General features: G+C 44.4%; 1 protein-coding gene across 1 annotated transcript in view; it reads right to left on the bottom strand.

The window, feature by feature from the left end:
- Window positions 1–8,137: 8,137 nt before the first annotated feature.
- The window catches only part of PPP1R14C (protein phosphatase 1 regulatory inhibitor subunit 14C), a 67,804-nt gene continuing 62,000 nt past the window's right edge, over window positions 8,138–13,941 (bottom strand). The window contains exon 4 of the mRNA XM_054570109.1: window positions 8,138–9,751. Coding sequence (XP_054426084.1) covers window positions 9,677–9,751 — 75 coding nt within the window. The 3' untranslated portion in view covers window positions 8,138–9,676. The remainder of the gene's footprint in view (window positions 9,752–13,941) is intronic.

The raw sequence follows: 13,941 nt of genomic DNA, 5'->3' as shown, positions 1-13,941 counted from the left end.
TGTGAAGTGTTCTGGGGAGGAATCACTCAGATCAGAGCACCAGAATCACAGACTGCTTAATCTAGCCCCAAGGGTCTACCTCCGTACATATTAAGTTTTGCTATTTTTTTATTTTAAATCCCGAGAGATGCTTATGTCGCAAAATGGGAGCCCCAACTTGTGACTGTCCACACTTCCTCAGCCCAGATTACTGTCTCACTTGGGATCTTAATTTGACCTACAGCCACCAGCTTCCCGCAGGTGAGCAGAGTTACCTTTGCAATCAGATTGCCTGCTTTGAAATTGAACCTTTATCATCTACTGGATTGTCTGACCTCAGGCTACTTAGCCTCCCCAAGCCTTGGTGTCCTTATCTATATAGCGGGTGTAAGGACAGCCTCGTAGCAAGTACAGCTGTGAGATTCCCTGGCTAACGGAGCCCAGGGCACAGGACCAGCACAGGGAGCACTCAGGGACGGGTGGCTGACCTCACTGCCACTTGCTCAGTGAGGGCTGGAGATCATCACAGCATTCCTAAGTAAAGGTGCGTGGACTTGAAAGCATTTCTGTGCTTATACTGCATGCAGTCATGAGAGCTGGACAGACAGAAGGAGCAGAGACTAGACGGACACCCAAGATTCATAACACAATGAAAGGCCCACCCTGGGCCTTTTCTAGCCATCACTGCTCTGGAACATTCTGGGGAGAAAAAATACCACATCCTCCCTCTTTCTTAAATATGTTATGGAAAGAAACCAACCCCCACTCCCCCAATGCTTCAGCATATCTTTATGGATATATTTTTACCACCCTGCACTTTCACAGTCTACTTAGTCCTTCCTGCTGGAGTTTGACTCTATTTTATCCTTTTTCCACTTTCCCCACAGCCCCCTTTGTGGATCAGGAGACTGGGTTCCAATGGACTGTAAGCCTCTTCTCTCAGAGGAATAAGGCTTCTGGCTAAACCTTCTCTGCCAGGGCCTGCTGGAAACTTCCAGAGACTCACGTGGGCCCAAGCGCACAGGCCAGCCTGTGCTGACCACCCTTGGCTGGCGCCGGACACAAGCGTGAGGTCCACAGAGGCTCTGGGCAAGGATATCTCCCCAAAAGGCGCTTTCTTTCTCAAACTTTGTTTCCTAACGCAAAGGGTGCATATATTTTTACAATGAAAATATACTCAACTATTCCAGAAATGTAATAGATAAGAAAGAAGTGGCCTTCCAACTCCGAACCCTGTAGTTCCAACCCAGGAAAGCTACTGACAATAGAATAGTCTTCCACTTTTTAAAAATGTAAAAAATCACATGTACATACTGTTTTTTAAAAGTGGAATTACATGGCATACTCTCTCTGGATTTCCTTTCCCCTCTGAGTAACCAACACCATGTTGGTATCTCATTCTTTTAAAAAGTACATAATGCTTATGGATGGGCATGGGTTGGTGTCCATTTTTCTCTATTAGAGACAATACCATAATAAAGATTATTTACTTCTATATTTGTACAAATATTTAAGCACATTTTAAAGAGTGTCACTGCTGAATCAAAGGGTAGTAACATGCTATATTTCAATAAAGAGTTCTAAGTTGCCCTCCGAAAGTATGGCTCCTGTTGGTGTAGCGACTCTGTGCTGTCACTGAGCAGAGTTTAGCCCTTTTCCGCTTGGTTCCTCACTGCAAATATGGACACCATGCTGCTCACGTCATAGGGTCACTGTAAGAGTTAACTTAATTTGTAAATAGTCTTATGACATTCAAATAACCCTTGTTATGGTTTTTCTTCTACTAAGTTTAACTATGGCCTCACAGCCGGCATACACCCCTACCCTCTTCCTTAATGGGGCATTTGACAAAAGCAATGATTAAAGCTTAAGATTGCAACCAGGAGAACAGGCTGGGTAACTTGAAGGCCGATGAATGACTGATAACGTGGTCTGTGCACTAGGGCGGGAAGGGGCTGTGATTTGGTAGGAGAAGGAGGAGGGCAGGGCACATTCCTAACCCTGTGGCTGCTGACACCTCCCCGACCACCACTCCTAACAGTCCAGGCTCTTTTGGTCCAATCTGTGGGATTCTGTCTTGTAAAATCAGTGGCACCATAGCTTGGCCTCAGGGCCACAATTTAAAATGGGAGGAGGGAGGACCCAGGCAGCAGCTTTTTACAAACCTAGAACGCCGCAGGGTGCCGGCCGTGTCCACCTCCCTGAGGAGCCGATTCCCTCCAACGGCAACTGGCGAACTCAAAGTTCTTAGGAAGCCTTGAAACTTCATAAAACCAATGAAACTTCCCGAAAGGGGCCAGTTCCCTGTAAGTGTCTGAATGCTGAATCATAGCACATTCTTTCGTAATCCACACAGGTATTATTAACATGGGCTTTCCCAATCACCAGTGAATAACCTGCAAGGATTTTTTCCTAAAACCCTGGCAATGCAAAAATAATGACCCCCTTAGTAATGAAGTCAGTAACTGAGGCAGGTAGCTGATTTAATGGTTAATTAGGAATTTTAACCCCCTTCATTTCTGCTTGTTTCTCCCTGGACAATCATTACTGAGCAAACATTAAGTTTGACCATTTGTTGTTGGCAACAAAATGGGAATTTTAACTTGTAAAGCGTTTCTGCCTTTGGGCTCTGAAGTGCATTAAAAATGTGGCTTTTTCTGTTCAACAGATGGTGGGTGAGTCATTCTTCAGCTCGGGTGGCGGAGGGTTGAGCAAGTGCGTATGGGGGCAATTTCTGCTCCGAGCACGCTCGAGGTGTAGCCTGTGTGTAGAGTGGTACTAAAAAGCACCTTTCTTGTTTCCTCCACATAAAGATCATAAATTACAGAGCAGCACTTCGGATGAGATGGGTCTCATGGTGAAGCGTGAGCCAAAAAGAGCAATTAAAGGTTTAATTCCCCCTAGAGGTTATAAAATGTTTTATGGGATTTAAGTTCCTGGCCCGAATATGACACAATAGCTTGCTTTCTTTGCACACCTATGAAAGAACAAAAGAATGCACAAAAAGTGGTCTGTCCCTTTCAGCACCGGGGTGCACCCATTAGGCAAAGGGCCTTGCACTTGAACGTGAGCAGCTGACCATGTTGATGTTCAAACTCCAGAATCAGCTCGTGATCATGGGACCCTGCGGGCAGAACCCATCACAGAAAGTAGATGAGGAAAGAGACATGACGTCTGCCTCTGAACAAGCCCGGGTCTGCGTATGTGGGGTGGCGGGTACCGACCAGCCCTATTCTAGGCTTCCCCACCAGGCAGGGTGTCGCTCACTCCTGTCTTGGGCAGAAGTCGCCATCCATGGGAGGAATTCAGTACAGCGGGACATCTGGGAATGAGGTAGGGAGGAAGGATGTCAGGAGATCCAACTGGGGAGGTTGGGCTTGTCCCCAGCTATTTTGGGACACCCAGCAATGCTGGCTTCCTGCCTGGCATGGCCTCCAAAGGTCCTGGCCTGGCTCTTCAGCTGTTCTAGGTATGAATGTTTGAGACCCTGATGATAGAATAGAACCGCTCCTTCCCAAAATGTTCACGCCTCTCTGCCACTCTCCTGTCTTGCTCCTTTTTGGCACTCTCCTCGGCATGCAACCTCTCTCTGTGGTTCCGCTTGCAGCTCTGTCTCAATCTGTTCTCTCTCCTGCAAAGATGTACAGGTTGTGAGGAACCCCTTAAGCCTACCTGAGCTATACCTTTAAGAACCCCTAGCTTAAAGTTACGGGCAGGGAGTTAGCCCTAAAAGACACAAATGCTTGAAACAAAATAACATGGAAAAGGGGAAAAAAACACTATGCTATGTTTTTCTAACATTTGGAGAAGTTTTGTTTGAATCCTCACCAATTTCAGAAAGATGGGCTCCTCGAAGGCTCTGGGGGTGTCCTGTGAGCGCGATACCAGCCTACACGATCGACCACGATATTGGTTCCCCGCGCTGGGATTACAGCTGAAAAGTGAGGTGCTGTGCCAAGTGCTATCAAATATTTTTTTAAAAGATAACTGATCTTATTTATCGCCTTTCCATGAGCTATAAGAGAGGGGGTTTGAGTCTACCTTTTATAAATCTAATCAGCACCTGTCGCTAACAGTGGAAAAACCAGACAGTAAATCAATCACTCACAAGCAACTTGTGGCCCAGAAGGGTGTGCTGCAACACACTTTATATAGACAGATCACTTTTTGACCTGACAAGAACCAGTCTGGTAACACCAGATACTCTGTGAGCTCATTTTCTATTTTTGGTTTCAGCTTCCACTGGGTGGACTGTAATACTGTAAATAAATTCGCTTCAAAACTGCGTTTGGAGTTCGCTTTAGAAACTTTTCAACAGGAAGCAATAATGTGCTGCTCATATTATCTAGGCACATATTTTAAAGAGAAAGATGTGTGGTAAGAATTGCCATGCGCTTGTCTTCTCCACCTCACTCTCAGGCGGCATTTTTCTATGAATTGGATGTGTCTCTTCATACACCATTTTCCTCGATCACCAACAGGCAGTATTTCTGTTCTTGGGAAGAGAAAGAAAGAAAGTGGCTTTTGTGAAAGTAAGTTCAGCCCACAGAGCAATCATTTAGAGGTGTGAATCACTTTAAAGGAAACTTCTGACCCTATACAGTTGAAAACGATTAGTCAGATTAAGATCTAAACATAAGAACTTACCTACTAGCTGTAAGAATGATACAAATCACACTGAAAGAGACCAAGGTGAGGATATGTTCTGAGAAATGTGTCCCTAGGTGACTATGTCATTGTATGAACATCATTACACAAACCTACATGGTACAACCTACTGCACACCTAGTCTGTATGTATAGCCGGCTGCTCCTAGGCTACAAATCCGTACAGCATGTTATTGCAGCAAATACTGTAGGCAACTGGAATGCAGTGGTAAATATTTGTGTATCTAAACGTAGACAAGGGGCAGTAAAAACATGGTACAAAGATAAAAACCTTATGCTTGTATAAAGAGGGCACTTACCATGGATGGAACTTGCAGGACTGGAAGCTGCTCTGGGTGAGTCAGTGAGTGCGTGCTGAGTGCATGTGAAGGCCCAGGGCGTCCCTGAACGCTACCGGACACTTTTTAAGTACTGTGTCCTTAGGCAGCCCTCAAGTAATATTTTTTATTTCTTAAATAATAAATTAGCCTTAGTTTACTATAGCATTTTTACTTTATAAACCTTTTATTTGTTTTAACTTTTTGATTCTTTTGTAATAACACTTAGCCTGAAACACAAACACATGGTACAGCTGTCTATATATATTTTCTTTCTTTCTATCCTTATCGTATAAGTTTTGTCTATTTTAGAATTTTTTCTTTTTTAAGAGAGGGGAAGGGAGGGTGAAAGAGAGAGAGAGAAAAATATCGATGTGTGAAGGATACATTGATCAGTAGCCTCTCACACCCCCCAGACCAGGGACTCGGCCCACAACCCAGGCACGCGCCCTGGCTGGAAATCGAGCAGGCGAACCCTCGGGTCATAGGCCGGCACTCAGTCCACCAAGCCACACCGGCAGGGCTGTTTTAGAAATTTTTAATTTTATTTTTCACTTTTAAAATTCCTTTTGTTAAAAACTAAGATGCATAAAGATCAACACACTCAATCCTAGCAGGCTGAGTGTGGGGCAGGGCCCGCTGCAGAGCTAGGCCATAAGGCAGGTGTTCGGCTCCCACCTACAGCCTCTCCTGCACATGAAAGGCAAAAGGGTCCTTCATCTCCCACCTGCTCTCTCCCATCTGCTTCTCCAGGTGGTGGGCCTGGTGCCTGGGCCAGACTGGCTCTGTCTTGGTCGTGGCCCCTTCCGTCAGTATGCCTTGGGGAAGTGGTAGTCATGGCTCAAAAAGGCCTCATGTTCCCAACCACTGCGTCTTCTTGGGAAGAGCCAGGTAGAATCACATACTCACCTATTGTTGAGAAGCTGAGTCTGCACAGTCTTCCATGGGCACTCTACGTGGTAAATGAAAATCAGATGCCTGTGTGTTACAGGAATTGCAAACCAGCTTACCCCGAATCGCTCTTTCTCCCGAGTTTGCCTTTTCAGGTAACTGATGAAAGGGTACTCCAAGCTCAGCAGCTAAGGCCAAGTCCAGGAGCTTTGTGTTAGGGGACGAGGAAGGAGAGGCTAGAAACAGAGGGGCAGCCGCACACAGCTCAGGGACAGGGAGCCCCTCATGTCTCAGGGATGAGGAAGAACCGGCAGGTGGCCAAGGACCCTCTCCAATCACAGAGCACCCCAACCCCCACCCATAGTCTTGGGGGCCGACTCCCACACATGCAGCCCCTGGCTTTCACTCATGTGGGTGGGGATGAAAGCCACCCACTGTAACAGGCAGGAAAACCTAGTGGTAAAGGGGCATGGAGGCCAACGAGACTGGCTTTGAACCTCAGCTCTGTAACTGTATGACCTCAGGTAAGCTGCTCAACCTTTCTGAGTTTATTTCCTCACCTGCAATATGAGGATCATGTGATTTATTTCATAATATGAACATTGAGATTAAATGAGACAAGGTACGTAAGCCCTTAGTGCAGTGAAAATAGATGGGAACCATTATGATTGTGGTAAACAGACACCAGTCCATAAAGTTTAAACCTAGATCATTCAGTGTTCAAGGGAGGCCAGACTGGAAGCTGGGGACGCGGGAGTCATCCCCCAGGTCTGCACCTTCACTCCTCTCCCATAGAAAATAAGATGAGAGACAGTCAACGTGCTGATGTCAAGGCTGCCACCCGCTGTAACAGCATCAACACAGTGAGCTAAGGTCAAGCTCGTGCATCCGGCAACACAAGAATGACCCAGCAGCCCAATGGTGCTCGATCTGGGAGCTTGTAAAGACGTACACCTCAAATCTGCTCCTACAGCTTCTGGTTCAACTGGTCAGGACAAGGGTCTAGGCTTTGGTTGCTTTTAAAGCTTTCCATGTGAAACACAAGTCCGTTCAGGTCTAAGAACCCTTACCCTAGCTGGGAAGGACACAGCTGAGTTTTCCTGAAGGATCTTTTATTTATTCTATTGGCAAAAACAGATTGATCCCTTTGATGGGCCAAGCACAAGAGTAGATGCTTAATTTGTAAGACCCAGTCCCAACCTCAAGGATTTTAGAGTTTAATAGAAGAGACTAAAGAGAAAAGACAGTAATAATACTGGGGATACGTGCCATGAGGGGTCACCACCAGAAGGTCTTCAGATACAGCCTGTTGGTGGAGAGGATGCTCCAAACTGAGTCAACAGTTTCTGCAGAGCCCCAGAGGAGAAAATACATAGAACATTCTAGACATCCCAAAGAAATCAGTATGACAGGCCATTAGTGCAAGGCCAAAAGGTGAGGTTACAGAGACAGAGACCAATTCCTTGTAAGAAATGTAGAGACATTTGGGGTTTTTTGCAGGGAGGTAGAATGATCAGAGTGGTCTTTCAGAAAGATGATTCTGGCTACTGGGTTCAGTTTAGATCAGAGAGAGGCAAGACTGGACACAGAGAAACCAAGCCCATGACGGCGACAGCCATGGAGGCAAGAATTAACAAGGGGCACACCTGAGAGGCATTGGCAGAAAAGAGCATGGTGACTGAGAGTGTGTTGGGGGCGGAGATGGGGGATCAGAGAGGTGGTCCAAGCTTGCGGCTTGAGCTCTCAGGGGAAATGGGGTGATGCCAGGCCCTGAGCGAAGGAAGCGGGGAAGACAGGGAGTGTGTTACGTGGTAGAATCAGAGGCATTAGGAGGAAAAGCTTGCTCAGGCTTCATCTGAGGGTCATAACTTGGTCAAGCCTAAAGAAAAACCTGCAAATCTTCAGTTTTTCTGCACTTACAGGGTACAGGGCATCTAATATTAATTGAAATACCTGATTAATTCTGAAATCTTGAGGATTTATATCAGATGGGTAAGGGGGGGGTGTTAATTAAAGGAAAGGGGCACGGCCCAGGGGAGGGCTGGAATAGACGGGGGGGGGGGGGGCGGGACCACGCGCACAGAGCTCATCTTCTGTCTCCTTCTCGGCTCAGGGGTGTGTTCCAGCTCGTTTGCTTTCATCAGGGGAGGGCCAGGACCCAATGCCTGAAAAGGCAAAGCTACACAGAGCAGCGTGGGACCCTCCCCTGCAAAGCGCCTGATCAAGTAAAATCAGCACATGAATGTATTTTGCAAGGCAAACATGTGAGCAGAGTTGTAAGCAGCTCCATTTATTTGAGTAAATAGCTTGTAGAGAAATCATTGGTAAACATTACAAAATTAAATACATTTTCAAAAGCTTGCCAGTATACATAAAATCCACAAACATAGTTCTTTTAAAAAATAAAATATGTTCAGAGCACCCTTGATAGACAATGCCTGACCCTTGTGCTCTCACAGGGCCTCCTAGACACGTCTCACTGCAGGAGGGGTTTCCGTGGGGAGGCAGCAGGGCCTCCTGGAGGGAAGGAAGAGTTTCTGCTCTGACCTTTCACCCCACCCACGTCCGTCTGAAGGTTGAGCCTCCCTCAAGGAGCTGGTGTATGACTGAGAGGGGTAGGGCAGGCACCCCAGGCTAGCTCCAAGCAAGAGGCTCGAGGTGCAAAATTAGGGCCAGGAGCCAGTCCTCACCATATGCTGCTGAGGGAAACCGGAAATGCAACCTCCACCACGTTTCCCAACCAGCATGCGCACCGCTATCAACTCTCCTGAGAGAAGGTGAAGCTTTCCCACCTCTCCACCTGCTCTCCACTCGGTTCACCTCCTCGGGTCAGGTGCTGCCCAGGCACAGAAGTGACCAGAACCTACCTCTAAGAAGGAAGATGCATAATCTGCTGACTTCCTTAGGACCTGCTTTCATGGAGAGAGATCAATACACAGTACTTTGTTGAAAGCAGAGAATGAGTTGCTACACAGCGCTTCCATTTTCCTCTGCAAAACACTGCTCAGATGGCATGGGCCCTTCTCTAGAAATCCCAGTCGTTCTTCAAGTGAAGGGTTCGTAAAACTTGAAAATACCACAAACGAGGCAATAAGCACAAGACCTGGCAAAGCATCCCAATTAATAAAATAATATAAAGTCCATAAATTAAGCCCTTGACCAACTCAACATTTCTGTAGTGTAATTCATTCAAATAACGGATACGCTGAATTCTTTCACTTTGGTGCATAAAGTGGATGTTGGAGGTCAACAGCACTCACATGAAGACTATCTAGTGGCCTCTTGAAAATACATGTGCTGTGACCTCTAGTTAAAGGACAACCACAAGGTTATTTCATCAATGTGAAATAAAACTCACATCTACATTGGGACTCTGTTGTGTGTAGATATATATTAATATATATACAAGTATGAGAAATTTGACATCTGAGTCAAATGTACAACTTAAGATAAAAGGATTATGAAACTAGTTGTAAAAAAAAAAAAAAACCATCATCCCTGTATAGTTAGGTCCTAAACATCAGATTTCTCGAAGAAAATACTGCCTGGCCCAGTCCATTCTTGGATGCCTGCCTGGTTTGATAATCCCTCATTGGGCTGAAACCAGAGTCGTGATATCTTTACTAATAAAATAGTATGCTGATAAAACCTTTAAAAACAAAAAAGGAACGCTCTTGAATAAGTGTCTAATAGATATGCATCCCTCCCCCCGCAAAATAAAAGTTTCTCATAAGGACAATTTTGCTTTAACAAAAGTCCTCTTGAAGTTCAAATCCCAGGACCCTGCCTTGGTCTCCAGGCAAGATCCACCCTGTGCCAGAATTAAACAGACTTCTTCTGTGGGGGACTCAGTTTCCTCATGCCTCTTATCCGAGAGAGCAGCTCCTTGATAAATTCCTAAAAGAGATCAGAAGAAGTTAACATGAAGGGGTCGCTCTATCAAAATTGGGGTTTAAAGTCTGCCTCAAGTAATTGATGGCAAGTGAAGTTAACCTTAGTTGGTGAGTTTGTAGGGATATATGAACCCCAACTGGTACAATACAGGCAATTTCTAAACAAACGAAGAGTGCTTAAATTTTACACCACTGTTCCTTCTAACTGCTACACAGAAGCTGTTTGACATATGATGGGTTTATGTGGAAAATGTTGTGGGTCAAAATGCACTGAATACACCTAACCTACAGAAAGAAGGTCGTAGCTTAGCCTGGCCCACCTTACATGTGCTCAGAACACTTACATTAGCTACAGCTGGGCAAAGTCATCTCGCAGCCGCTGCCTGGCGTCGCGAGAGGTGTGGTTCTGCATATCGCTAGGCAGGAGAACATCAAAATTCGAAGTACAGTCTCTACTAACAATCACTTTCGCACCATAAAGTAAAAAATCGTAAGTCGGACCTTCGTGACTCAGGGACAGTTTGTAGTCTTGAGGAAGAAAACCAGCTACCTGCATTCACTGGCATTGCCTACTTGGTCCCTGCAGGCATATGTAGTTTAGATCAAAGCTTCTAAACCTTTAATAAACCTTCAATACGAGCATACACATCACCTGGGACACCTGTCAGTTCTGATTTACTAGGTCTCAGATGGGACTTCAGATTCTGCTTTTCCAGCCAGCTGCCAGGCGCTGCAACTGTTAGTCTCCGCACCGCACCTGGGCAGCAAGGCTAGACCAGTGCTTCTTGAATTGGAGCATGCCCCAGGATCACCAGGGGGCCTATGAGAGCCCAGAAGGCGGGGCCCACCCCCAGAGTGTCCGATTCAGCGGGTCTGGGGGGCCTGAGAGTCGGCATTCCTCACAAGCTCCCAGGTGATGCCTGGTGCTGGTCCTGGGATCTTACTGAGAGCCACTGGTCTAGACCACAATAAGAGTCTGGCTTTTTTTTTTTTTACCGCAAATCATAATTTAAAAAAAAATACCACATTTAACATTTACAATCCAGTACATTAAAAACACACCTAAAGTAAAAATTTTAAGAATACTTACTGTATGTGATGTGCTCTATATTTTCTATGTGTTCTAATTTCACTTACAAGGTAATGCTGGGGGAGACCACTAAAACAATTCTGTGATTCAAACAAAGACTGAAGAACAATCTAGAACAGCTTTCGGTTTATATCATCATATGTTTTAAAATATATGATATCAACTGACAGGAAAACTTAATAAATTAGTGACGAAACACATTTTACAATGTTTGTGATCTCTTTAAGGGCAATTTCAGCAGTTAAAGAACTTGGAAAAGAAAAAAAATGTGCCCATAGGTTGCATCACTTGCAATGAAATAAAACCCATCATTTGTGCTCACACACACACAAACATATTTGGCTACCAAATAAGTCACATTTCTTAGATAATAATTACTTCATCTTCCTGTTTAGTATTTGTCAAAGAGGAAGCTGACAGCCAGTCAGACGTTCTGGTCAGCAAGTGACAGCTGGGGAGTGGCAGGACTGAGCAAAAACACTCAGGACTCTCCTCCCCATCACGGACGGACTCTGCCAAATGGCCCTCAGACAACCTCCTGGTCCCAAGCTCCTGCCCCGATGAGACACAACTAATCTCGAGACACACGAGCCTGGATATTTCATGTTTTATTAGATACCTCTATTTCCTTTTTTAAAAAATGCTTTTCTATTATAAAGATAACAAGAATTTTCCCCAGAAAACTGGGAAAACACGAACCAGCAACAATTACTCCTCAGATACAACCACTATTAACATATTTTCTTCTATGGAAAATGTCTTTTACTTAACTAAGATCATACCATCCTTTTTTCCCACTTAGCATCCTGCCAAAGCTTTTCCTGACAATATTAAATTGTCTTTCTAAAAATTAATTTTAATGGTTATACAACCCTTTATTGTATGAATTTTCTACAACCTGCTTACTTACCCCATCAATGGATATTTGGTTGGTTCCTAGCTTTTTGAAATCATAAACAATGCCACAATTAACATCTTTGTGCATTAGTCTTTGCCTACAGTTTGGATTATTCCCTTTGGAGAGCAATCCAGAAGTGAGTCAAAGGACAAATCATTTTAATCACCTCTATTTTTGAACTTGGACAGAATGAAATCTGTGTGAATAAAAGGAGCCCCTATTTTATGTCTCTGAACATTATATAACTTAAAGAGTTTTCTAGGATAAAATTTTCCCACTTTTAGTCAGTTTCCATTTTGAAAAGTTAAATACATTTCCTATTGCCCCTTTACCACACAATACGTGATTTAAACAGTATGTACTCTGCTGACCATACAATTTCAATTTCGTAGGTTGTGGAATCTGTTACGCTGCTGAATGCCGTGAGAAGGTCCAGCATTTGAGTGCAGACTTCTCTCCTCTGTCTTTTTTTAAAGCGAAAGTCAAAATTACAAACCCTGTCATTTTTCTTAGTAGTAAGTCTAGTGATTTTTTCTGCACTATTTTAATAATATTTTTCATAAAGATCATTATAAAAATAAAGACTAAAATCATACAAGGAATAATATAACCTAAACTACAGAACTTTACTCTTTAAGACAAGAGTAATTTGGTAATTTAAATCAAATTTCCTCAAAACATTAATTATGATGTGTATAAACCTCAGGGATTAAAAAGTTAATCACTCATTTTACGATATGTTAACCTTAATGAAAGCCTCATTTTAAAATTTATATTAACATAATTTATATATCTATAACTTAATATAGTCTTGTGCATATGTAAACTGTTCATTAAATTTGCATAATGAGGTGCTCAACTAAGTTAAAAAATATCAAGATAGATATTTATTACCCAGATAGAAACTTGACAATACCACCTACAACAGAAAGATTTTATTGATTACTGATGATTCACAAAGAAAATTCAAGGATGTCTCATCAAAAATACTGATTGATGGCTTTTCGTTCCTATTACTCAAGAACACTTTATATAAGTAACAACACTTCTCATTTATTTCCAAAATAGATCACTCAGACTTGGGTTAGGGACCCTCATTTGGTCAGAGAAGGGCTGCCCCTTTGAAGAACTTGCATCTGAGTTACGACCTGAATTAACAAAATGAAGGCAGTTTGGAGGAGGTCTGGGAGTCGAGGGCATGGCACACATGCAGACCTCACAGAGACACAAGTGAGGAAGTGGGCATTCCTGGCAAAGAAAAGCTAAAAAGAAAAACCTGGGGAAGTTAGGGAAGATGAGAAGCATTTGGGGAAGAGCAGAGCCTAAGATGCTTGTTCTCGGGCGCGCGGGCGTGCGTGCGTGCGTGCGTGTGTGTGTGTGTGTGTGTGTGTGTGTGTGAGAGAGAGAGAGAGAGAGAGAGATCAAAGAACCAACAGAGAAGAGAACAAACATTGCCAGTGACCTTGGAAACCTGACTTTATATAACATGCAGCCACCTGACTTTCGAGAGATTTCTAAGAATGAAAGAAGCCAAAGCCAGCCTCAGAGGGGACCTGGCAACCGCCATGAAAACAGAAGGCCCTTCCTCGCTCCGCAGTCTCAGCCATGTGGCACTGTCAGAGGGCACAACACACTTGACAGTGGCCACAGTCTACTCTGAGCTCTCATCCCTCCATCCCTCCTGGGCCCTGTGGCTTTGAGCTTCCACCCCTCCCGCCCACCCCGTCTGTGCCAGAGCGGCAGATGGACGTGCGTTTTGTAATTATCGCCGGAGCCAGGCGTCTGGGAGCCTTCCCTAGTCACTCCGAGTGATTCAGCTGTTCCTCTCACTGAGGCCATTGCACACTTAAACGAAGCTGTCCCCCCTGGAAAGCAGGAAACGCAGAAACCAGGGCATCAGCGCAAACCACTGCTTTGTACATAAACTGCATTTCTGTCATTCTTGCAGCATTTCAAGTCATGGAAAAAGATAAAATGGATGGATATAATGTGGTAGCCCTTTGATTAGAAACATTTTCTGACAGAAGAACTTTTGAAAGTGCTTTGGAAACCGCTGCTCAGTGACTGGTGCTGCCAACCACAGTAATTGTGTAGGTCACGCCGGCTCCCATAAAGCATGCCCAGCAGAGCTCTGGACACTCAAGTTGCTTTTCCAAAAAAAAAAAAATCATCCCCTCCTTACACGGAGTACAGGGTGGAGAAGAGA

This window comes from Pteronotus mesoamericanus, unplaced genomic scaffold, assembly GCF_021234165.1.
Source record: "Pteronotus mesoamericanus isolate MK-2021 breed Mesoamerican mustached bat unplaced genomic scaffold, CSHL_Meso_final contig_20, whole genome shotgun sequence".
Taxonomy (NCBI): domain Eukaryota; kingdom Metazoa; phylum Chordata; class Mammalia; order Chiroptera; family Mormoopidae; genus Pteronotus; species Pteronotus mesoamericanus.
The sequence above is the reverse complement of the archived record's forward strand: the minus strand, read 5'-3'. Positions and strand labels throughout refer to the sequence as shown.